The 25374-nt window shown below is 40.1% G+C and overlaps 1 protein-coding gene across 1 annotated transcript in view; it reads right to left on the bottom strand.

Annotated features, from left to right (window-relative positions):
* Positions 1–25374, bottom strand: part of NPC1 (NPC intracellular cholesterol transporter 1) — a 27124-nt gene extending 1750 nt beyond the window's left edge. The window contains exons 1-23 of the mRNA XM_005153519.3: positions 25197–25374; positions 18724–18846; positions 17365–17471; positions 16609–16784; positions 15572–15739; positions 14687–14936; positions 12716–12792; positions 11685–12055; positions 11093–11319; positions 10444–10544; positions 9387–9489; positions 8262–8451; positions 7649–7831; positions 6829–6943; positions 5985–6112; positions 5755–5895; positions 5105–5194; positions 4808–4998; positions 3914–4029; positions 3237–3366; positions 2664–2864; positions 1560–1791; positions 398–511 (exon numbers count right to left, since the gene is read on the bottom strand). Of these exons, the coding sequence (XP_005153576.2) occupies positions 398–511; positions 1560–1791; positions 2664–2864; positions 3237–3366; positions 3914–4029; positions 4808–4998; positions 5105–5194; positions 5755–5895; positions 5985–6112; positions 6829–6943; positions 7649–7831; positions 8262–8451; positions 9387–9489; positions 10444–10544; positions 11093–11319; positions 11685–12055; positions 12716–12792; positions 14687–14936; positions 15572–15739; positions 16609–16784; positions 17365–17471; positions 18724–18846; positions 25197–25280 (3618 nt within the window). The 5' untranslated portion in view covers positions 25281–25374. The remainder of the gene's footprint in view (positions 1–397; positions 512–1559; positions 1792–2663; positions 2865–3236; positions 3367–3913; positions 4030–4807; positions 4999–5104; positions 5195–5754; positions 5896–5984; positions 6113–6828; positions 6944–7648; positions 7832–8261; positions 8452–9386; positions 9490–10443; positions 10545–11092; positions 11320–11684; positions 12056–12715; positions 12793–14686; positions 14937–15571; positions 15740–16608; positions 16785–17364; positions 17472–18723; positions 18847–25196) is intronic.

Raw genomic sequence — 25374 nt, 5'->3', positions numbered from 1 at the left:
CCAGCCCCAATCATGTCACTTAGACTGATATGATAGTACTGCCTAAATACTGAGCCCTGCTTGAATTCCAAAAGCTCCAGTTGCATCCCATATTCAGAACAATCTTTCCTAGTCACCTCCGAGTATTTGGAAGAGGGAAGTGCTTAATCCTAATAGGGCAATTCAAGGTTAACCCAACCTACTAGTTCAGCTAAAACTTTTAGCTGAGGTACTAGCTCTATGAGATAGTAGTAACAGACTAAAAATGGGAGTCTTCGTCACCCCTGTTAATAGTAGAAGCTTAAGAAGAGTTTTAAGCATTCCAAAAAAGAGAAAGGCAAAGGTCATCCTTATGACTTGATATTGGCATAGTTTGTGACTTGCTTACCACTTTCCCCCCCATACAGTAGATACTTACTGAGCTACCCATGTGAGACAGAGCTTCTTCTGCACGCTCTACTCTACTGCCTTTAGTACTAACAGTGAACGCTCTTGTTACATGGCTGCAGAATTCCACAGCAATACCACAGCTCTAGGGAGTGAAAAGAAACACATGAAAACATCAAAATGCTCATCTAAAATGACAATAATGTCTCAGGCTAGAAAAGTTCTGGCAGCTGTGATCAGTTCCCAGGGTTAATGTCCTTGGACATTACAAGATCAGCATTACTTGCTTTCTAGGGGCTGTTCCAAGTATTGTACAGCATTTCACCACCAGTTATTACTAATGGACAATCAATCTGATTAAACAAAAAACATAAGACAGGTTTGCAGAACAAAAGTCTCTTAATACTGTAGAAAGCTGTCTTCAACAAGGTGTGCACAGTGAACACTGAACACTAAACTCAATTTCCAGATATTACCTGCAATAACACTGCTTTAGAACAACACTGAGTATTCATGCTGATTTGATACTATAAATGACTAATCAGCTGAACTTCTAACAATACTGAACTGCTGGTAAATCTTAGATTTATCTGGCAGGTGGACTTGCGTTAACATATGCCTAGTTGTAACATGGGGCAACCATTTACTCCTGTAACTTCCTCAGATTTGCCACAAATCTCTGGAAAGCAAAGTAAGCAAAACTCCAGCACTCAGCTATTAGTTACTAAGCTCTAGAATGCTTCACCTAAAGTACTCCCTGCCCAAGTGGTTTCATCCATTTATGCAGGAAATACTGGTGCTAGCACATCACAGATCTACTCTGGAGAAGATAAACACAGCAGAAGCCCTAACACTAAGCTATATATCCTTACTTTAGGCATGAACAGCTTCTCTTGAATGAGCAACAGCAACTAGGCCTATATAGTAGCAATACACCTTGCTACAGAACAGACTAGACCACCACCAGCTGCAGTACAGCTGACAGTTCAATGGTTTATAGGCTCAGTGCTAAGACTAGTTGTTAGAATAAGCCTGTTTTCTAGGCCATCTAGATGTATTAAGATAGTTCCACTACTGTTCAAATGCCTGTCAAAATTTAGTAGAAATACATATATATTCATGATACTGAGCAGTAAGACACAGAATGTTCCAAGACTTGGCAACAGAAGCAGAGAGATGTTTTGCTAACTTACCATGACAAGGTTTACTAATGAAACTGCATTCAAGCTGATGCCCCAGAGCCACATCACCCCAAACATGTTGACGATGATCATAGCAATAGTTATTGAAACTACAACTGCAGCCCATACTTCAAAACCAAGCAGCACAGTTGTCACCAAAAATATTGATCCCAAGGAGATGCAGAGGTTAAAGATAGCATCGTGCACAATTGTCAAGTACTGCTCATAGAAGACATAAAACACACTGTGGAAAGAAGAGAAGGTGTAGTTAGCTATATTCCTTGTTACATGCTAATATTAGATTAGCTTCTGTACTACAGATAAAGTACTTCTCTCCTAACAGGGGTCACCAACAGAAACTGGCTTTCTAGCATCATTGGAATAACTCCTGTGGAAATGCTGGCTGTTACATGACAGCTCCTCACTAACACTTCAAATAAAGGCTGTATCTGGAAGTCAGAGCGATTCCCACAGTCCAGATTTCCAGCTCCAGCAGCTGGCAGAAGGCAACTCCTCAGATCAGCTGAGGTATCTGCAGAAACTACTGCAGAGAGTCTGAACAGATTCATTGCACAGTGAGGCCACAAGGATGGACAGGATTCTTTGAGTCCAAGAGATCAGTTGTACACATACCAACTTCCAACTCAATTTCACTGTGGTACTCTTCCACAGTCTTTAGTATGTTAATCATACAAGTGTTAGATAAGCTATACTTGGCAAAACTGCTGCCTTTGCTTGAAGTTTAAATAACTTAAGTTTGAAGTCAATACATGCACATTACCACTTGCAACTACCCAGATCAACAATTCTGCTCAAGTTGGAACTATTCAACCCTACTACAAAAGCTAGGAAGAGCCTGAGCTGAAGCCAAAGCTATCTCTGTAATGACAGATGAGTTGATTTAAGTTTGTTATCAACCACAGTTGATAGAGTTAGTGCTATGGGTATAAGTTGCTTTTTTGTGGTTTTACTATAAATTCCAGAATCTCTGTATTATCTTCTGTTAAAAAAAAAAAAATCTCAAGACTCAACTCTCTAAGATGTTATTAGCCTGTACCTTTTCCTAGTTGCCCAGGTTGAGTATTTATCCCTAAGGCAAGAAAGATGTAAGCATACCTGTAAGGAAACACACGGTAGTTCTTCTCTTTGATGCCCATGGTTTCAGTGATGTTATCTGCTATAACCCGAGCTTTCTTCATAGCATCGATAAAATCAGATGACGTTTTCAGTACAGTATGGTAAGACATAAAGTAAGTAGCTCCAACATCAGATTTGTTGTTTATAAAGTTGACAGCAGAGCTGTATGCAGCATGTCCTCTACATAAACATATTAACACTTTAGATGTCAATGTCAGTGACCACCATTCAAATTTATTAGCTTTTATAACTTAAAATCCTGTTTTTAACGTTTCTCAAAACTGACAGAAGCTTCAGAGCACAACACATTTGAAGACTGCACAGGATATACTAGGACAGAGTGATTATACTGTTTCTCTTTGTATATGGAAAAGCAGCTTTCCTTTCAATTGATGATGCATTTGTTTTCCCAATTTTGTTTCAATGCCAAGATGTCAATGTCTGTCTGCGTTTCAGAAGGACATTAAATACCCAGCCTTGCAGGCGTACACTTCCACAGCAAGTAACTTCAACACACTGGGCTAAGTAGGATATATCAAATATGGCTCTTACCCTTTGCCACACTGAGAGTTAGGGTTGTCTGATAGGAACATTGGCAAAAACCTCATGAAGTCTTTGCCCTGTGGTCTCTGCTTGCCTTCTTGAGTCAGCGGTCGACAGCGAGTGCAGGATGGATCAGTGACTGAAAGAATACACAAAGGTGGTCAACTACAGGTTCAATTATTTGTCCTAACACTAGTAGCTTCTGACTTGCAATACTACACAATACAGTTCCTTATAAAGCACTTTCACTGATGAAATAACTCATCAGCCCTGAAATTCTGTGCAAAGTTTGTAGTCCTTTATTTTTATTTATTACTACTAAGGCAAGGCTTACCAGGGAACTCAGTTACTTGTGCACTACCTACGTGGGGCCCAGTGATAACTCTACCAAGCTGAAGGATCTGAACAAAACCAGAGCACGAGGCTTGTGTGCTCTACTGAAACCAGCAGAAGGATCAAGTTATTTTTTGAACAGTCATGACAATGGCTGTGCAGGTAGGCTATCTTCAGCTTGCAGCATTCCAGTAGAATGCTTACATTCCCTCAAACAGCAGTTCAAAGAGAAGACAACTCAAGAAGTGCCTGCTCACAGCAAAGAAAAGCTATTCACCTGACTCAGAATAATGTTTTGGCTGTGAAACTTACAAACCAAACTAATCCCCTAGCAACAAGATGGATGCCAATACCTGAAGCATTGCAAAACTGTCCAGTGGTATTGTAGACTCTGCAACAGGATGACTGTGGCTTCACCCAGTCAAAGTAGTCATCAATCCAGGATGATGGGGCATAACCTATCCTTGTGCTAATAAAATAATGCAACATATCCATCATCAGTAATTCTGTGTTTCATTCCAGAACACATCCCTTGACCTCTTCCAATGCTGACTTACACCACATCATCTTATTCTGGTCTAAGGTACTTAACCCTTCATGAAGTCCCCTGCTCCAGTTCCCTATTCAAGAGTCAGTCTTGCTCATAAGACCACAGCTAACAAGCAAGGAGCTTCTTCCCCACATTCAATTTCCATGTGAATGCCCAGCTTTCCATTCCCCTATCCACTCTGTGCCCCATCCTATTCCAGATATTGTTGCCTCAGTTTTCAATTGAGGCTCCTCTTTCAGTTAGGCTGAAGTGAAACCACTGAGCTACAGTGGAAGTAATCAGGAGACGACTTTTTTCAGTTATTAGCTACTGAATTCCAGATACAATTCCTGCTTAGCCTTGCTTGGCTAGACCAGTTCATCCACCAAGTTTAGAAGCTAATTATGCAACTAATTTTCCAGGAGAGCTTAACCACACCAAGAGGTTTTCATGGGTTCTTCCTACTATTCCCAGATTCCTTAAAGGATCAAGCTCTTTTTCTAAACCCAAGTACAACAATATATCCCACCAATTGAGACAGGTTTTATCCTCCTGCCAGGAGATTACCACAGCTTCTTCCCTTCTTCCCTCCCAAACCACAGTATAAAGCAAGTACAACAGCGACAGCTGTACAAGCTGGCCTGAACTAAATTGAAGGACACAGTGGGTCAACTACATCTCTTCAATGTGACTGTGCAGAGAAAAGCAAGAAACTTACTAGCTACCAATTTCTGCAGCATTGAAGACTTGCTGGACAAGTGAATCATTATTACAGCCCATTCCACCACACACCATGTTCTGCCCTTCCAAAGAGGTGTAGTTGTGCCCTTCTTCTAGAACAAAGTAGACAGGAGGACCTGCATGCAAGTACTTGCTGATGTGGCTGAAGTAATCTATTACATAGGAGTCCTAAAAGGGAAATGCTTGAGTTACTATTACATGATGTTGAGGTAGCACAAGATAAAGGTTTCAACTGAGTCAAACTGCTGAAGAGCAACATGATCTTAAGACTTACATCTGGCATTGAGAGAGACTGATCCAGTCCAATCTCTACATTGTGCATAACTGCTGTACTGAATGACAGAACACCCACAAACACTGCTATCTGCAAAAAAGCAAATTCATGGAAGCAAGAACTATACAGAAACAAGCAGTAGAAGTCATTTATTAAGTTAACAGGAAGCACGCAAAGAGGCTTTAGTTTAAGTATGCTACCCAGCCTTAGTACAACAGTAGCTACATTTTACTGCCACCCAGAGCTCCCTTTGGAGCCATAAAAGAAAATTAAATTTAGAAGGCAGCAGTAAAAGATATGCCAAACACCTCAAATACGCACAGTTATCTCAATCTGAATCACAGATTCAATGACACTCAAGATTAATGCAGCGCAGGAGCCAACCATGTGCTGACTTTCAACATACACCTAAAGTGATCTCATTGTCAGTAACACAGCTCTTAAATCTGGGCTTTGGTCAGGCCTCTAATTACTAGAAATACTCTTGCAGTTATAAAAGCTTATTCCATTCCTAATGCTGAAAGGAAAAACACTATAAAGTTCATTTGTTTTGTTGCGGTGAAGGTTTTTCTTCAGTATTTAGACCTTAAGGCTCAGTATACTTTTGTTCAAGTTTAGATAACTGCTTACTATAAACAGATTATACATACTACTATTGGTCTCATCCAATCCTTAAGCAGATATGGAGAATACAGATTTTTGAAGAACAGAAATAAGATGCTATCAGAATGCTGGACTCCACCCGCTTCTTCACTGCTCTTGATGCAGCACAGAATATCCAGTCTATTCCTCTAAAAAGGGATTAAATGCCAGATTTAGTACAGTGCTGCACAAGATGCCATCCCTATTACACTGCAGTTACAGGTGCATTTATACTCACCTCTTGACGCCTAATATCCAAGCCCAGGAGACTTACAAAGCAAGTAACTTGAAGAATGAAGTCTATGAGCACAGCCATTCCAGCAAAGAGCGAGAATGTGCGAACCGCTGGCATCGTAGACAGTGTCCCTGAAAGTGACCCAGTTTGTTAAAGCAAGTTCCCTTCTCTTAGAAATGCATTAGCATTTTCTAGACAGATATCCAAGTTAACTGCTAGCCTCATAGCAGGACAAAGACCCTTTCTGTTCAGTAATGAGAACAGCGGAGATGAACCTGGCTACAACTGCTGTCTTTGACCTGTTTGACACCTTTAAGGCTGTGCAAAGAAGTCACTCAATGCAAGATGAACCAATGGCAAATTACACTCCAGGTAAACAAATTCTGTATAAAAAAGGCAAATTTACACTTGGAGAGTAACAACATAAGTTATGCCTCTAAAAAATATTGCAAGAGTGAACCTCAAACGTGATCTCTTGTAGCGGCAATTCTTCTGTGTGGCAGCAAGATGATCAAATGCAATATAAGAGTTACTAATATCAGATGTCAGGGTGTACTAAGGTCAAATTTAGACTTGTCAGTCACTACAAATCAGTAAAAAGCTCCAGCCTGAAGAGCTCAACATTCAGAATTAGATCTTTTTAACTGCACCAGTCTCTTGAATTACTACAATGCCTATCCCCACCAGAGCTCAAGTTAAACTTGATCACAGCAATGAACAGCTTCCTCTAGGAGGAAGCTTAGCTTCCTCTACAAATTCTTGCTTTGTTTTTATATTTTAGTTTTTTATTGATTTTTACAACATGCAAGTATAAGGCCCTTATCTTCAAGGGTTAAAGAAGTCTTACCAAGAAAGAATGCCACAGCCTCTGAAAAAGATGAGAGAAACATACTGGGTGCCACATCTCCCAAGACTCTGCCAATCTGTTTATCCAGGGTTTCACCTTGAAGGCGCTCATCTCTCTGTTTTGAGGCAACTTATTGTAATTAGGAATCATTCAATTTAGAAAGTGATTTCATATGGCTTTAAAAAAAAGCAACCTTCAAACACACCATGCTCTTTTATTGTTTCTACTGCATTAACACAAGTTAAATAAAAAAGCAGAGATTCACCAGTATAAAAGCAGCATGAACATCCTCTGTTGCCTTGCTTAAAACTTAACTTAGTACTGTATTTTAAGTTCAGTAATTCAGCCAAAACAACACACTTGTCAGTGGCAGTGCCAGTTGCAGTAGGTTAGTGAGCCTATCAAATTAGAAAGCTGATTACCCACTAAGACTTGGTGTCAGAAGTCTCTGGTCTGAAGCGTGTAGTTTAGTCCATGATTACTGCTCACAATACACTAAAGTTACAAGTGATCAAAATAGGAGTCAAGTTCTACAGCTACCAGAGAAGTATGTTAAGGTTATTATTCTTCTGTACATCACCAGTATGTGGGCCAGAAGTTAAGTGAGCTTGTTACCAGCCAGCAGTAAGAAAAAGCAGAGATTATGGTGGGGAGGTGTGTTTGCTGAGGCAAAACATACATGCGGCTCTCCAGGGCCACTCCTGGGAGACAGGGCTGCTCAGACTGGACTGAGCACTGGAATGCAGAAGACACTACTCCAAGCTAACAGGCTTCAAAAGAAGACAGGCACGTTTATAAGAGTGTGTATGAGAATAAATACCTGAAGTGTCTGTACCATGATGAAAATGTTGTCTACTCCAATAGCCAGCACCAAGAAGGGGATTACTTCTATCACAATCAGTGTCAGTGGGATTCCAAAGTAGCTGAAAATGCCTATAGAACATGCCACTGAGCTCAGTACAATCAGGATGCCTGCAATGCCCAGGGATATCTTTGAATCCACCTAAAAAAGTTGTAATGACCATCAGCCAAATCAGCATCATCACACAGGACAGATTCTAGCAACTGTAAATGCCATGTTCTTGCTTTAAGTGTACGTACTAGAAAGCTGCTTTTCTGGTTCTTGTGAAGATCCAAAAAATTAAATAATTAAAAAAGCCAAAATAAAACACAAAGAATTTTGAAGCTAAAAGCCTTAAAGCTGAAGTTAACTGCGCATCAAGTGAAAATATTTAAGGCTAAGAAGCATACAAGTATCATAAAGTATGCTAAGGGTAATGCTACCCCCAGTTCCTGCCCAAGACAGACTCAATGCTTTAAGACAATCTTGAGTATGAGCATTCTGCAAAAATATTTAAGTGACTTAAAGACAAGTAAAGCTAGTCAGCAAGGTGTAGCTTCAGTGTTTACAGCAATGAGAACTACACACATACCAGCAGTCTTCTGCAGCTCTGGATACGTCCCAAAGCCATGGAGATGTACACAAACATTACAGTATAGCTTATCACCACAATGCCAATATCACTGTTGCTTTCACGATCAATTTCATCTTCAATACTCCGTTCAGCAGAAAATGATATGGTTAAGTTTGGGTTATCATAGTTCTTCAAAAAGTTAATAAACCTAAAGAAAAAAAAAGTTAGTCACACTTTAAAGACTAAAACATCTTGTACTAGGAGTACAAGTTGGTTTAAGGCAAATTTGAATCATCTGTGTGGTACAAGACTGCATTGTGGCCAGACAGTACTTTGAAGGACCTTCCTCATTTTTAAGAGGGGTGCTGGCTACACATCTCTAGAACTCTGTTCCAAGCACCAGAAATACACTATGTTGAAATACTTTCCATGTTCTCTCCAGAGTTTGAGGACAATCACACACCTTGCATAAACCATTTCAAAGTATAAGTGCAACCTTCCTCAAAGTTAGACCTGGAAATACATAGATTGCTTACAGTACTTAAGGACTAATAGTTTTATTTCAGTTCTCCCAATTGAACGGAGGTGCTTGTGACACAGGCAGATGTTGGTTGTACTAGCATGTACTTAAGACTTCCTAGTACAGTAGCTTACCTAGTTTTCCTAGTATGGTAGCTTAACAGAGCAGTTGGCCTGTGCAAGCTACCGACAGCTCTTCAAGACAATGAAGGGGAGGAAAGCCTCATCTAGAAAATACTTCTTTTTTAAAACTGGAGTTCAAGAATTACAGGATAATCCAGACCTCTCCACTGGCAGTTAGCACTCCAATTGACTGAAGAGAATACCGGTGTGACTCCGGCCAAAGTATATCAAATCCTTTCTGAAGGTACTCATGAATGAGTAGTACTGTACTAGACAGTCACTAAAAAGATCAAATCCTATCTCTTCAAACAAAGTGAAGTATGTCACATAAAATGAAAGCTTTATAAACAGTACAGTTTGTCCTTAACTGGTTCCATTACCTCTCAAAACACTTTTGTAGTTATACAGAGAAGCAGCACAGGACAGGTGTTTTTCACATTTCTACAGTTAGAGCTGCTCTAAGTAATGTATGCATTCCAGAAAACACGAATGCCTACTTACTCTTTTTCCCATGCTAAGGCTTTCATTAGCTTTCTTGAGTCATTGTAGTAGTTATTGACAGGAAAAGTAATAACAAGAGCTGTAGCATTATTATAGTTATCACCTAGAGTAGGGAAAAAAAAAGAAGTCAGACACTATAAAATGGAGCTCACATTTCAGAATAGGCTGGTACAGTTAAGTTTAAAATTAGTATCGTTCAAAGCAATCCCATCCCCACAACTCCATTTAAAACAATCTAACAACACCAAGTTCTCAAACACACTACTGAAATGACAACAGAAGCAGATAAGCATTCCAGGTTGTATTCGAACGTAACTATACATTATTTACTATGTTCATGGCACCCCAACATTAAATTGTTGCATGATTAGACAAGGGGCTACTATATAACTAGTGTTTATGACTTTCCCTGTAGGAAATAGGATGTGGTTTCCTAAATACTGTGCCTCTTGTATACTTAGATATTATTCAAAGCAAGTACAAAACCCCTACAGTTCCATCAAGAAATGCATACCTTCAGAAGCTCTTTTAGTATATTTGTTTGGTGTATCTATCAAGTTATGCTTAATTGGATAAACTGCTTGAACAAAATTCTAGCTTCAGAATAATTATGGGAGAATTCCTTTTGCAAACACCTCAATTTATTCTTAATTGCTTTGTCAGAACAGTGACAAAACTTTAATCTAACTTAAAAGACAAAGTACATGCATGTCCCAGTACATCAACCTGAGACACTTCATGTCTTTATCTAGTCTCTAGAAACCAGAGATCTTTTAGCAGGCCCAAAGCAGACTGAACATTTGTATACTTGTCAACAAGAGAAGTATGTTCCAGCAATAGCCTGTTTACACTTTGTATTTCCAGAGTAGTCTGTCTACAATCTCAGCATGGATCTACTGGAAAACTAAGTACCCTTACTGAAAGTTTAACAAAACTCCAGTTTCTCTGGAGTATACTTAAACATCTGTGTTAAATGAGAGTGCACCTCAACTGCCAAAAACAACACACAAATACGTGCTGCCAAGAGGTAAACTGCAATACTGTTTTGCCAACCTACCATCATATCCTCCCAACACCAGCCATGGAAATACAGGTCCACCAAATGTTCCTAAGCAGGGATCGTGAAGCAAGCTTGTGTCATTCAGTGATGCTGGAGCCCTAAAGAAATCACCAGAAGTGTTAGCTTCTGCTTGACAACTGAGGCACAGCACTACAGGACAAAAAAAGGTAGAGAGCTGAGAGCTGTTGTGTTATAACTGATGATATATGAGGAGAGAAATGAAGTAAGACTGCTAGTGATACATTGCCCTTATGCTACATTTACTTTGAATTTAAATACAATTTTAAAGGTGTCTTCCTTGTAGCTAAGATGGGGAGTAGCTTCTACCCAACTGAAATAAGGTGACAGCTATCCAAAGTAATTGAAATTGAAAAGTTAATTGAAGGTAAACCAAAGCCTGCATCTCAACTTGGTAAAACAAACCAAGCTCAACTAGAAACCCGATTAAAATGTAGCTCCTGCTTAAGTACTAAGACACAAAAACACAAGCAACCTATACTAATCTGCAGTTCCACATAGTATTGAGTTTATAAAGGGGTAAGAAAAGGTTCAAGAGAGCAGTGAAAACTAGTTAGTTTTGTTTGCCAGCAAGACTAGGACCCAGCTGGCCTACAGTTTGAAAAAGCCACGTAACCATACTGCTTACCGAACACAGTATAAGAAGTGAGTGTGGTAGTCAGCATAGACATAGAACTCATCCCCAACACTGTGATTTAGAACAGAGTGACTGTTCTGAAAGTAGTTGAGTACACTCAGGATAGTGCAGTTGTTGTTGTAGGGAGCAAGAGGAGCCAGGCAAATGTCTTTCAGCATTACAGTCTCATTGTCAAAAGAAGCAACTATGTTGACAATAGCATCCTGCAAATCCAGTACCTTGAAAAAGACAAACCAAACCATAATTTAACAGCAGCACAAAAAAAAGCATTTCCTTGCAAGACAGGACTGAAGTGCATGCTGCATTCCTGTAAGTTTCCAGAGATAGCAGCACACCTATAGCTGCATATTACTAAACCTACTATTCCCATGTTCACACTAAGAATACTTAGTTGGACTTAGCTTGCAAGCCTAATTCTAACAAAAGTTTTTCAGCAAAATGTTTATAGCAAGACTAGGACTTCAAATACAAATATCTACCCAATTGTTTTGATGGATACATAACACTACAGATGGAAGCCAACGCCATATGATTATACCCATTAGGCAAGTTTAGGTCTTTCCTATTGGAAAGTTCTAGTTACCTGATGAAGGATCTCTTTGGCAAGAGGAGGCCCAAAAGACACATCTGCTCCCGATGGGTAAGGTGAATAGGTGTGTGGATGGCTGTTTGGTGCTTGAATAATAATTTGTTCAGTACGAAAGAAAGGCCCAAAGTGTGTGTCAAAGTACTCCTTCTCCCTGCGAGCTTGGCTGCTTGGGACTGACCAGAGATCCACAGGGTTTGTAGTTGCCTTAATATATACAAAGCCTGAGCAGCACATTGCAATGAAGACCACAGAGAACAGGATAACAGGACGTGGATTTCTGACACAAAATGCCCCCCATGATGTGAATGTCATCCTTAGGCCATTCTCAAACCTTTCACCAAGCCTTTCACCACAAGTAATATTCCCTGTAAGAACAAGAATTAAAGAGTAAATGTTGGAGAAGTCAGTTAAGCGGCATTTTCTTAAATTCCATTAGGATAGATGAAATTTTGCTCTAGCTCTGTTTGTAGTAGACACTAGAAGCCGTATCTACATTGATGGTCAGACCCAAGGACCAGTCCCTGACTGAGGTCAAGGGGGGCAGAAATCAGGTTTTACCTAACACTGCCCCTTCTAATGTAAGATTGTCTTTAGCGCAAGGCGGCACAACAAATAATGGTAGGAAGCATTTAAGAGATACGTAAGCATTAAAATGAGCTACCTCAGCTGCTACACAAACTACAGTTCTCTCATTACATACTTTGAATGGATACACAGATGGATCAGAACATGATCAAACTGTATTAGCATCATGTTGCCCACACCCCCACCCCAGCTACAAAACACTCCAGAGCTTCCTATTATCATAGCTAAATTCATAAACTGTGCACCCAGGGCTTTCAGCATCCAGCAAAACAGGGTTAAGTTCTATCCTAAAAAGAAAATACTGTCCAGAAAACCTGAAATAAGCCCTGTAAGAATTGATCATATGGCCTACGAAAGCTAAAATTCCAGAACCCATCCACAGAAAATGGATGCATTTACAGTAAGTTTTAACAAATCTATTACTTTTATCCAAGACATACCATTGTCATGATGAGAGTTCACAGGAAAGGCTATATTGCTGTCAATTGGTGTGTACTCTGAGACAAAGTGCCGTCTCCTGCAAGACAAAAGCCTGTTACCGTACTCCCCCAAAACAGTATCTTTTGGGGTTTGTACAGTAAGAATAGTCTAGTGCTAGTAATAAATTTGATATTTGACACCTCCAGAATTTACAGGCATCTCATGTTCCCTCTACACCCATCCATTCAAGAACATCAACCTGCAGCTTTATGTTCCTTTAGAACAACCTACAGCCACATTAGCCATCTTAAACTTTTCTAGTTAGATCAAGCACACATTCCTTAGGCATATGTAGAAGGCCAGTAGCATTAGCAACACTGATAACATCTTTAAATTGATTATAATTTAGAGTGAAAACATTTGCAAGTGCTCTCTATGTTAGGAATATTACTTCATTAGTCAAACTGCTTATGCTACACCTACTTAGCTTGAAGAAATGGGGAAGGAAAAAGGAAAGGAAGCCATTTTCTTCCTCTCCTGAAGATAGGCAAGTTATAGCACGGAACCCTTACAATAGACCTATATTGTTTATACTCATTCCCAACACCCAGAGCAGAAGCCAAGTTCAATAGCCTCCTCATAGTAAGCTAATTAAATTTCCAGTGATGGCAGAATGTTTTGGTCTATAAAGCAGATATTTCACCCTTATTTCATGTAGTTTACTTCACATGTTGCTTACTACAGTAAGGCTGCTGAGCATATCATAAGCTTGTTCTACCCACTATCCTTTTCCACACAGATTTAATTCATATTATACAGCAATTTCAGGTTCCTGGTCATAGCAGAACAATGTTAAAGCTAGACTGAAAAGTATCACCATACACCAAGACATTAGATAGAAACCTCTGGAAAAATTCTATTAAGAAACATTAATAAGTTTCCACTGTTCTGGATTGCTAGCACACCCACAAAGCATTTATAGCTACAGCTCCTTGTGCACTTTACTAGCAAGTATCACATAGCACAGAAGCTGGCTTGTTGCCCCTTACTTTACAAAATGCTATAATTACTGGCAGGTCAGCTTTTGTCTAGCTGTTTCAGGAGACTAAGAAGTATTCAAGACTTAATCTGCAGTAGGGCATCAACTGTTTTGTTACAAGTATTAGTCTGCAAGAAAACAATGTTACAATTGCATTTGGCTGCCAATGATCCTGAACTGAGTTACAACAATCTCATGACCTTTAAGTCAAACTTCTAGTGATTCTTTCCCCCTTAACCACATCTCCTGACAGATTAAACACTTTCTTGCATATGTAACAACAACCAAAAGTAATTGAGCTTTTAAAGAAACTGCACGTGGCAAACAGGTTTTTCCATCACTGGAATTTTTCAGCTCATTCCAGTTTACAGGAGTGTTCCAACTTAAAGGAACAAGTGAGTGGAGGAAGAGAACAGGATAGCATTTTTGGTCATATGGGTTCTCCAAGATATTAGTTTATTCATGTATTGACCTTGTCTTAAGCACTGTAAAACCCCACAGCTTCCAAAGTTTGACCTTGAGTACAAAAGCAGCTCACTGCTCCTGGAAGGCAGTCCTCTGGTATCTTAAAACATATCATCCAAGAACAGACAAAGTTCTACTGAAACTTTACTGTTTACTACAGAGGCTTAATGTCAGTTAAATGAAGCAGATATATGCATCTCCCTAGACTTCTGCACACTCTTGCTTATAAAAGTTGTAGATTTGTGTATTTCATCCTATTGCTAGGGATTCTATGAGAGTCATACATTAACTAAACCAACTTCCAAATTCACTTTCTACTATGTGAATTTTAGGTGTTAGAACACTCCCTGTAAGTATAAGTATCTGCCACAGAACAGGACTTTTGGTTGGGTAAAGAAATAGAGGCATAAGTATTCTGTCCTGGGCAAAGGAAGCTTTCAGGGAAAAGGCAAGTGACTGTAAGAGCTGAGCATTCTGAATACTTTACCTGTAACACCAGACTCCAAAAACCAGTGCAAAAAATATAAGTAGAAATCCCATGTAGGAGATCCACATGATGACATACACAGCATCCAAACCAAATAAAAGCCAAGGAGGAGGCAATGGAGGGGGTTGAGGTTTTGGACCACAGACAATGGAACAGTCCTGACAGCTGCATGGTGCTGTCGAATCATCCACAGACTCATTACAGCCTTTGGTTGCATTGTTCATAGGATTCATTCCATGGACAGGAACATCTGCCAAATCACAAGTTGTAGAGACAATTCACTACCACATAAAAATTCAGACCTTTATAACAAAAGCTTCTCAGTTAAATTAGTTAAGCCTTTATACAAAAGGCCCTATCCTCTATGCTTTTCTTGGTCTTACAGCTGAATAAGCCACTACTGTTTCCATAGCAGGTACCAATTATTTACAGTTGTCTACTAACTAAATGTCTGATCATGTTTGAGAACATTTCATTCTGTAGACCTAGTAAGGACATACACTGCTATCATCCCAGCAATGTCTCCACCTTTATCTGTTCGGACTGAAAAATGGATAACAATTTCTTTGCAAAGAAATCCTGAAGGATTAAGGTACCACCCTGATTTCCCCAAAGAATGCAAGCTATCCAGTTGTCTATGCTCGGTCCATTGCTTAATGAATTTGCACTTGCTTTGTATGCATCTTCTTGCTGTATAGATCTCAAAGTGTGACTTCCAAGCAGATATCAGAAAAGATAATCACTTTCTTATATTGCTTCGAAAGCCTTCAACAGCAGATACTCATTGCTGGGCAGCTGTTTAACAGATCAGTATAACAGCTATACTATACTGATTTTTCAGCCTTTGACAGATGCTTCAAAGGCAAGGACTAATCAGTTTCTCACCTGAAAAGATAGGAATAATGCTGAAAGGAGTTTGTCCATTGTCTTTACTAAACATGTACTCAATCCAGTTGGTTGCATTGCAGTCCTTGACATCCTTCCCACATAGCAGCCCCAGTGCTTTAACATTACTCGATGGAGCCTCCACATCTTTGCAGGCATTATACATTGCTAGGAAGAATGCATGAAGACAGATTTTAGACCAATGTTATTGTTTGAGTGAGTACTTCCAATAATTATAGACTTGATTTCAAGAAGAAACATATTAAGACTGTTAAATAATGCTTTCAGTTTTATTTACAGTATTCAAGGTTGTGATGCTTTGTTACAGCTATCTTCCTCCAAACAGGCCATCTGATTCTGCTTTATGCTAGAACCTACTTTACTGTTTCAGATGCAACAGGGCTTAATATTAAGTTCCTTTCAGGGAAAGTTATGACAAACATTTAAGGTAGTTTTGACCTCTAGGCCACATATGACTTTCAAGTGTCTCAACTTAAAGGTTACTGCACAAAGGGTACAAAGACTGAATTAATGCTTCAAGCCTGCTATAAATTTGGGATTATTTTGAATTTGTTGTTAGAAAAAAAAATATTTAAGACTTAAAGGACTAGAACAGTCCATTTCAAGAGGAATGAGTGCCTCTTACAGAACCATTCCAGTGCACTGTGTACCAACCTGACCATTATACCTGCCAGATAGTTTCAGTATCAGGTATGCTTTGGACATGAAGTATTTGTCAACAACGTTGTTTTTCTGAAGTTGAAGTCCTCAGGGTTATCAGCTTTTAACCATTTGTATAGATCCGCAGTCTTAGCTGAGTCTTCTAAATAGCAGTATTAAGTGTCACTGCAATGTCTCCTACCCAGGCAGAAGTTGGCATTACAGCTGTTTTAAGGGGGACTACCAGTACCAATTTGGTATCTCAAACTCGAAAAGATAGTCAAAGAGATGATTTGTCCCTCGCAGTTCTTCTCAAGAAAGCACTGGTCTTGTTACCTTAACAAAAGCTAAGACAAGTTAACATGCTGTTTACTCACCATTCGCAAAGCTGTCTCCAATAAAGTACTGCAGCTCTGTAACACTACTTTTGTTCTCTTTTAAAACTGGATCATAATAGGGTATGGTGCTTGTAACATTCAAAAAGTCAGATTGATTTGGACTGCAAGTCAGTTCACAGAAGAGGTTTATTAAGTTGTAAAAACAGGATGGACATCTGGGTAGGAAAGTCAATGAACAGCAATCAGATTAAAAGGTAAAGATGCAACTTATCCGATTTAACCTACAGAGCAAGCGTAAACATCCTGCTACCAATGACAGAACAAAATGTTTAAATTTTGCAAGTTCTTAATCAGCAATACAACATTACCTGGTGCTTAAAATTGTGTAGTACTTACCAGTACCATCAACACCATTCACTAACAAAATTTTCTATCTCAAATAGCAGATACAAGCAGAATTTGAAGGAAAAACTTAACTGCTGCTAGCAGGATGGCTTCTGTTAGAACAGGAAGACTGAAAAGTGCTTTATGTCACCCTCTTCTGAAGGCTTCATTATAAATACAATAGCTTGAGGCAAGCTAAAGTAATGTTTATTCTACCAACTAACTTTATTGAGACTGCAAGTAATTTAATGAAATTAAAACCTCCTGATACAGATTAGGAAGTCACTCCAAGAGCTTGCCCCAATAAGCCTCAGAATGAAATTACCACCTTTTCTACACTCTACTTAAAAAAGCACATTAAGACATGTTCACATTAAAAAGCTCTAGCTGCTTTGCCATTTGTTAGCATACCTGGAGAGAAACTGCAAAGGCAGCTGCAAGTTGTTTTTCAAGGTCTGAAGTTGATGAACATCACAGCAAGTGCTTACATTGCCGAAGAATAAGCCTGGACAGAGTTCCTTAAATAAAAACAGTACTGAGATCAGAGGAAAGAAGCAAAAGTATGTTTAAGGCTTCAGAACTCGTGAGAATTATGGGTTCTACTTCAATATATTTTAGAAGACAGTAGCTGCTGCTGTGGGAAATGTATAGGAGGAAAAAAAAAGAAATTAGTCTAGTCAATAAGAATTTTTAGAGAATAGAGGGAAGAATCTCTTCTTTCATTCAGTTTCATTCATCACTTCCTTTTAAAAAGCTCCTTCAGATGATCTTTAGTCACCAGGGTCTATATATAGAATGATAATGGCATTTGAAAGTCTATTAGTAATACAACAAAGTATGCTTATCCGAGTTCAAAGTATTCCTGCAGCTTATCCTCTAGGATACCTTCTGGATAGTGTCAGATTCTAGGGGTCTCAGAAGGCAAGCCACTAACCATAAAAATCGTTCATTACCTGGCAGAGTTCTTTCATGTTCAGTTTATAGAAGAGATGCATGCATTTAATACAAGTATAACTTATAATAACATACAAGACCTGCACATTAGGCCTTCAGAAACAACACCAAACAGTAGTTAGCTCAGCTGCATATTTAAGTCACTCCTGCAAACAGCCAAACCACTGTTTAACTCTATAGCTATTTCACACTTAAAGCTTCGAACAATCATCTGTCAGAAGGCACATCTACAGATGTAGCAGCATCATCCTACACTGTGTTTCAAACACACAAGCTCTATTCTGACTGTGATTTTGTTCACTTTGACAGCTAAAGCCCAGATAAGGAAATGTAGTCTCACACTAGGTACAGCTAAGTTCAGATAAAATAAACTTTGTCCAAGTTTGCTCCATTTGAATGGGTGTCAACTACTGCATTATTATTTAAAGAAGAGTTCAGGAACAATCATCTGATGGAAAACATAGTTTAGTCTTGCCCTTTAGAGACTGGAAGGGTGTAACTGCAGAGTATTGTAGTTTGGCAGAGTCCTAAAAACACAGTGCTTATGCCACTGAGGAAAATACACAGGCAAGCAAAACTATCCCATATTTACTGTTATGTTTGTGAAAGCCTGTAATCACATGTTTTGGAGACTTCTATCTCCAAAGAGAAACTGTTTGGGCTATGAGCTATTCCTGAGAAATCACAAATAATCTGCTCATTTTCTTACCAGGTTAGGTTAAAAAGCACCACAGTGCAGGTCCAACAGAATCCAACACAGAATTCCAAAGCATAGGAGAATAATTTTTTAGCAGCAGATCTCCATAAGAATCTCACCTGCAGTAAGTCATAGCCATCTTCTGGTAGTGCTATTGGTGGTCCATCATAAGCACAGTTGTATCTCTTGTCTCCAGAAGCAACTCCGCATTCTCCATACCAGACACAAGATTGTGGAAGTACCTAATCAACCCAACATAACTGATTAACTGCAAGGAATAGTGCCAACTTCCTCATTTATTGTAGAGTTTATGTGCCAACATTCCAAAACTCATTTACAATCTAGATTAACTTTCTACTAATTTAAACATCAGCTTGCACCAAATAAAATACCCATTAACAATAGCATGTGTTTTTGATATGTGAACACCACCACCAACCTCCACCTCAGCTCCTCTCCCATCCCCACCCAGTCTAGTAACAGGAAGTGCTATAGACTTCCAGTCTATAGTTAAGACCAAGTATAAGAACTAAGAAAAACACACACTACTTCAAAAGCATCTCCAAATATAAGGTCATGTAGAAAACAATTTGTTCATACAAGTGGATTAAACTGTCACTTTAAAGCACATATGAGTAAGTGTACATGGAGAAGCATACTGCTTACATGCAGTATTTCAGTTCCTCCTGACACCTTTTAATCCTTCTTGCAAACTCAAGTCACTTACAGTGACAGATTGAGGAAGTAGAAGAATAAAGAGGACTCCAAAACAGAACTTCATGGCTCTGCACTCGTCATGGAACGCCATATAGTCACAATCTCAAAGAATGCTCTTCATTACCACTTTCAAGCCTAAGCATGCAACGTGTAAGTGGCAAGTAGAAAATTTAAAGTCTCATTTTAGAGATGTTTCCAGTTAAAGGACTAGCAAAACTTATAAACTGGTCCTTTTTTATGCACATAAGGGAAATGGAAAAAGGATAATGGCACCCTGGAAGCCTTGTAGTTTTTGTTCAGTGGTACTAACACAGACATCTGAAATGCTAAACCAAAATATTCTGAAAAACACTTAATGCAATAACAAGTTATTTACAGAAAATTCTTTAAGACAGCTCCAAGATCGCCCTATGCACCTGGGCTGCAAACAAAAAGCAGACTGCACAAACACTTATTGCACTTCTACCAGCTCTGATCAGAAGTTTGTATGGCACAGTCTGAGACATAACTGACCTACTTTTATCTCCTGAACAACCTTGAACTAGCATTCGCAGAAACAGCATATGCTTACACTGCAAGGACAGACTGCTGTGCTTTGTGCTTGACCGTGAATAATGCTGTTTACTGACTAGAGAGGCCTCTGAAAGGCTGTATTCATAATACCCAAGAGCTACCCAGAATTACGCCTCTAAAACACCCGTTTTTGTGCCAACACCACTGACAGTTCCTCAAAACGTATGTAAGTAATTATTAGGTTTTAAATCAATAGCTATCACCAGTTTACCTAACCCTGTTAGAATTGTTTTCTTTTACCTTAACCTAGGCAACATGGCTCAATTCAAATTACTCACTAGAAGCCAGGTCCAAGAATCAGTTTAAGTACCACCCCTCCAGATCACCATTTCATTTGTTTCCTGTAGCATTTCTTCCAGCTAAACCTGTCACCAGCTGCTAAGTATCAACATATTCTTACCCACAAGTTGGAAGCCACCCATTAAGATTGCCCTTGTAAACACTAAATATTAACACCAGCATAAGTAAAACATTTCTATAAATTGGAGTCTGTTTACAGAAACTATATTGTAAACGTGCTCATACATCAAATTAAGAAGTCAGTTTCTTTGATGCAAAATTAGAAATCACTCTTTACCTCTTCTTCCTCACACTTCTATACTCCAGTTTTAATAGCAAATGATCTGCTAATGAGGAAAGATGGTTTAGTGTCTGCATGTACCAGTGTCCAAAGTGACAATCTCTTCAAGAAGCAGCACAGATTCAATGCTATTTTTGTAAAAGGGCAAAGAATTTTAGCTGCATACTACTGCCTGTGAAAACAGAATTAGGTATTTCTTCAGTATCTGGCTGCCTTCCATGTTTAGCCTAGAATGGTTTGTAATAATACTTTTATGAAACTTTCTATGTTTCATTAGGTGTTGTCATCTAACACTTTCTAATTTTAAAACCCACAAAATTATCAGCCTACACGTTTCAGAAAGACAAGCCTCTTCCAGAGTAGTTGGTGTGGGAAAAGTGGCAATGCAGTTACCAGTTAGAAAAAAAAACCCCAAACTTATCAGGGCACTTCCTACATAGAAAACCTTCTGTGTTGTAAAGTAAACTTCAGCTACTACATCAGACTGACTGGTAGCTCTATTGTTTTAAAAATGTTATCTGCATTTCAAGGTAACACTTCCTTGATTATAAATATAAAAATACAAAATAAAATACAAGCTGTGTTATGTCTAAATTTACCCACCAGGTATTTTGCTATCATTTTCACGACAAAGCAGTTTACTAGCACATGACTTGGTCAGGCACCAAAAAGCATTCAGCTAAAAGCAAGCAAGCAAAAAAAGCAAGATGAGGTGTTCCAGCCTAATGTTAGTTTACACTTGTAATTTGAATAAAGAATTTGGAACCACACAGAAACAATCCGAGATTAGATATTTATGCCATAACCTAGTGAGATCTCACTAATAAAAATATTATTCCCTGAACAGCTAAGCTTTGATGATCCTTGGTTTACAGGGGTTGAACGAAACCCTAACCCCCACTAAATCAAAGTCAGCAGCAAGTCACCAGTACAGCTCTCAGACATTTAACAACTCAATAGCATACTCATCACTGAGTCAGTAACAAAATATGGGAGAGGGCTGGTCTCCTAGGTTTCAAACAGTATTCAGGGATACTGCAAGTCACTAAGTAACTACTCTGTTACCACCGATAAGATATAGCTACAAGTTCTTCCCCCCAAAAAACTCTCCAGTAAAAGCTAGATTAAGTTACAGAATACAACAAGTACTCTGCTCTTTCAGAACACTCCTACACCACTTGGAAGAGATGGAGATGAGTAAGTGTGGTTGTCAACAAACCACAGTTTAACAAAGCTACTGCTTGCAGAGTGAGACCTTCAGGTCATATAAGATTTGGGTGAACAATCATCTTAAACAGGTGAAAGCCCTCCTAGCCCTCAGAGTAACAGAGAAATGCAGTGTTGAAGCCAACTGCCTTCTAGATAAGGCAAAATACTCCACAGGACTAACATCAACAGATTTTTTTGTTTGGTTGAGGGTTTTCTGTTGTTGTTTCTTAATCACACTAATGAGTGCTCTGTATTTTATAATGGGAGTAAGCACTTTATAAAGCAATATCAACATAACCTCAGATTAAGGCTGTTCTCTGCTGCCCCCAGCACAGTTTAGAAATCATCTGGCAGTACACTAACACTATACTTCATTACATCCTCAGAGTTCAGAAAAGTATATCCCTACTTCTGGTCAACTTAACCTGTTTGAAGAGAAGTTCCACCTCAGGTCAGAGTTCCAGGAGTCCTAATAAAGAACTTGTACACAAGCAAGTATGGGCATTTCATGACTATTAACATTCTACAAAGGTTCTGCCATAGCTTTTTCGTTTGCAGGCATTATCATTTGCAATAAAACTGGTATTCCAACAGAAATATTTACTTCAGTCTAAGTTTCTTCAACTGCATGTTGAAACAAATCAATCTTAAATGCTTCCAGCAACATTAGCCACCACCAACAATGAATATGTAGCTGTTAAGCAAAGAACAATGATAGGTTTTATACAGAAACAGCAACTATTTGTAGCCTTGCAAATACCAGATCACAAGTGAACATTGTTTGGCTCTCCAGATTACTAATGTATGGAAAAGGCAACAGCTTCAGATACAGTTGTTTCCCCTTCCTTCCATCTACGATGGCAGTTCTATGCTCTTGCAGGGTAAAAAAGGAAGATTCCAAGAAAAGGCATACTGACTTCCTGTGTCATCCCCTCCCCCCCATAATATCTAGTCCACATCACAATTAATACCTGATACTGCCCACTAGCTTGAGAAATTGAGTTATAGGGAAACACAGCATCATAGTATCCTTAACAAATGGCAAGGCTGGTTTATGGAAGCAGGTGACCAGGTCAAGCTTGCAATCTGCCCCAGGATTTGCACATTACCTCACAGCCCTCCCTACGAGAGGGAGAAAAGGTCCATGGACTAAGTGAAACTGTATATATTTAATTCTTAGTCTTACTTTGTCTCTTTCAGTAACTTGTTCACAGGCAGCCAATTCAGGGACAATCTTTGTCTGCCAAGCTCCTCTTGTCCTTCTGCTCATAGTAAGGAACTGTTCCCTTTCAGACAGAAAAATCATTAGCCACTTCTGGTACGGCAAAGCAAGCCACAGTTCTGGACTTATCCAAGCACACTTCAGATGTCACAAGAAAGTCAAAGTCAAGCAGGAAAAGAAAGTTCTAATACTGGGAGTAGTTCAGTATCTGTGGGAGCAAGCTCATGTTGGTTGACAATGATTTATTAAGAAAATACACAATACATGCATGATCAGAAAGCACAAGGCCCCTAAGTAGCAGCTGCCTGCAACTAAGGCCACCTGTACCAAAATACCTCTCATACCCTGCAGGGAAATAGTAATAACACTGCACAACACAGGTTGTTTTGTCTACTGCCCAGCAAAATACTACTCAGACCTATCAGTCATTCCCTTCAGTCACCTCTCTTCTTTCAGGAGGACTTCTTTGCTTTTCATCCAGAAAGTCTGTGAATAAGTCACTTCTGATTTTCCAGGAACTAACTTAAGAGGCTACTGTCTCAATCCTGAAGCCACATCCCCATCCCTAGCAAGGAAGCTGCTCCACACAGACATTTCAGAGGTCAGGTAACACCACACTGCAAGCCACCTGGTAAGCTTGAGACAGAGCAGCACCTGTCGTTAACATCTTCCCACAGGATTTCAGAAACACAGAATATATCCTACAGCTCGGGATTCCAGTTGCTGATAGGAAACCTGTGTCCCACCTTGCCCCACCTACCAATCTGACAACTTCTGTTTTAGTATAATTATACTAAGACCAACTGAAGCAGGTTGCTTAAAGCACACCAGATGCCATCCAGCACATGAGGTTGTTCAGAAAAGAGCAAGCACAGATTCAAGACTTGAGTGTTAGGCTATAAATAAATTAATAGTAAAAAGATTCAAATTCATTAGGAAACTGAAGCCTGCATGGTTAAAATAATTTTGCAATGTTTACTTCTTAAGGACCACAAAGCCACATCCTCTACAAAGATCCCCTAAATCTTAGGGAACTTGTTTCAAGCAGTATTTTCCTGTCACCTAAATGAGAGCATAATGCAACTTACCAACTTCTAACACACCTCACTGCTACAAGACGGCACCTCCCTCCCCAAAAACTTACGTAAAGAAGTGTTGGTAAGGTGTGAGGTCCATTACCTACCCACCTGGAGATCATGACTCAGTACTAAACAACCAGCTTCTCCACTGGTAATAGAAAAATGAATTCCTAGTTTTCTGTTCAAGTGCTTCAGAGGTTGTTTGAAAAGGATATGAGAACAGGGGAACCTCAGCCCACACACACAATGACAAACTTGTGAGTTTGAAAACAGTTAAGCATATAACTTGACATAGAAAGTATGCTCCCAAGTTGGTTAGAGAGAAAAAAAAACACAAACAAAACACTAAGGCTCACAAAACACTCCTTGTTTCCCCAGAGTAAGTCAAAGCACCTTACTCATATCTTGGACTACAGCATAAACAAAACACAACAGAGAAAAGATAAGTGAAGGTAGTATAGTATTTTTTCCTAAAGTGTCAAAGTCTAACTTACTCTAGTATTTAGTTTTAAGGAAACATATCGTCTTGATACTGGAACATCGGTAAACAGCAAGATCTTGTTACACACAGACCATTACTTCCAGGAAGCTGTCCCGTAGCATAACAAACACTCTAGGCAAACCGAAGCAGACACTGAGGACATATGCAAGCCCCTACACGAGCATGTGACTGCATGGCTACTCACATGCACGGGGCATTGCATAACCAGGGCACACCACAGGACCGCGGCACCCCGGGCACTGCTGCTGGGCGCAATACCGGGGGCGCGGGTACAGGTTGAATTCGGCTAAGCCCAAGCACGCCCACTGTCTCGCCGCCGGTAATCCCAGGCGGGCCTGCCGTGTGTCACTGGGTTGTCCCGCTCTCCCTCGCCTCCATCCCGCCGGCAGCGAGCCGAAGTGAGGGGAAGGGGAAGGAGAGCCTCGCCGGGGATAAGGACGCAGACACCCTAGTACCATACTGCAACTTCGAGTACAGCGGCCTAACCCCCACCCCAGGCGGGACAGCCGCCCTCCTCAGCCGGTCCCCCCGCCGGGGACACCCTCGGCTTCAGGCTACGCTAGGAACCACCGCGGCCCCCGCAGCCATGAAGCAACACCCGCAGTGCGGAGGGAGCCAGCCGCCCCCCCTCCTCTAGGAGGCCCAGCCCGCAGACCCCCAACCCCAGCAGGCACGGCCGCCCCACGGCGCCCACCCCGAGCAAGACTCACCGGCGCAGGCGACAGAAGCGAAAAGAGGAAGAGAACAAGCAGGCCGAGGCCGCCCCGCCCGGGGCTGCCTTGCGGGCTCCCCATGGCTACGAGGGAAGGGGTGCGGGGAGCCGGCAGGGTTCTCGGCCGCCGCAGCACCGAGAGACGGTGAGGTGGAGAGAGGAGGCGGAGAGGGAGG

This window comes from Melopsittacus undulatus, chromosome 1 (genome assembly GCF_012275295.1).
Source record: "Melopsittacus undulatus isolate bMelUnd1 chromosome 1, bMelUnd1.mat.Z, whole genome shotgun sequence".
Lineage (NCBI taxonomy): Eukaryota > Metazoa > Chordata > Aves > Psittaciformes > Psittaculidae > Melopsittacus > Melopsittacus undulatus.
Note: the sequence above shows the minus strand (reverse complement) of the source record. Positions and strands in the feature narration are given on the sequence as shown.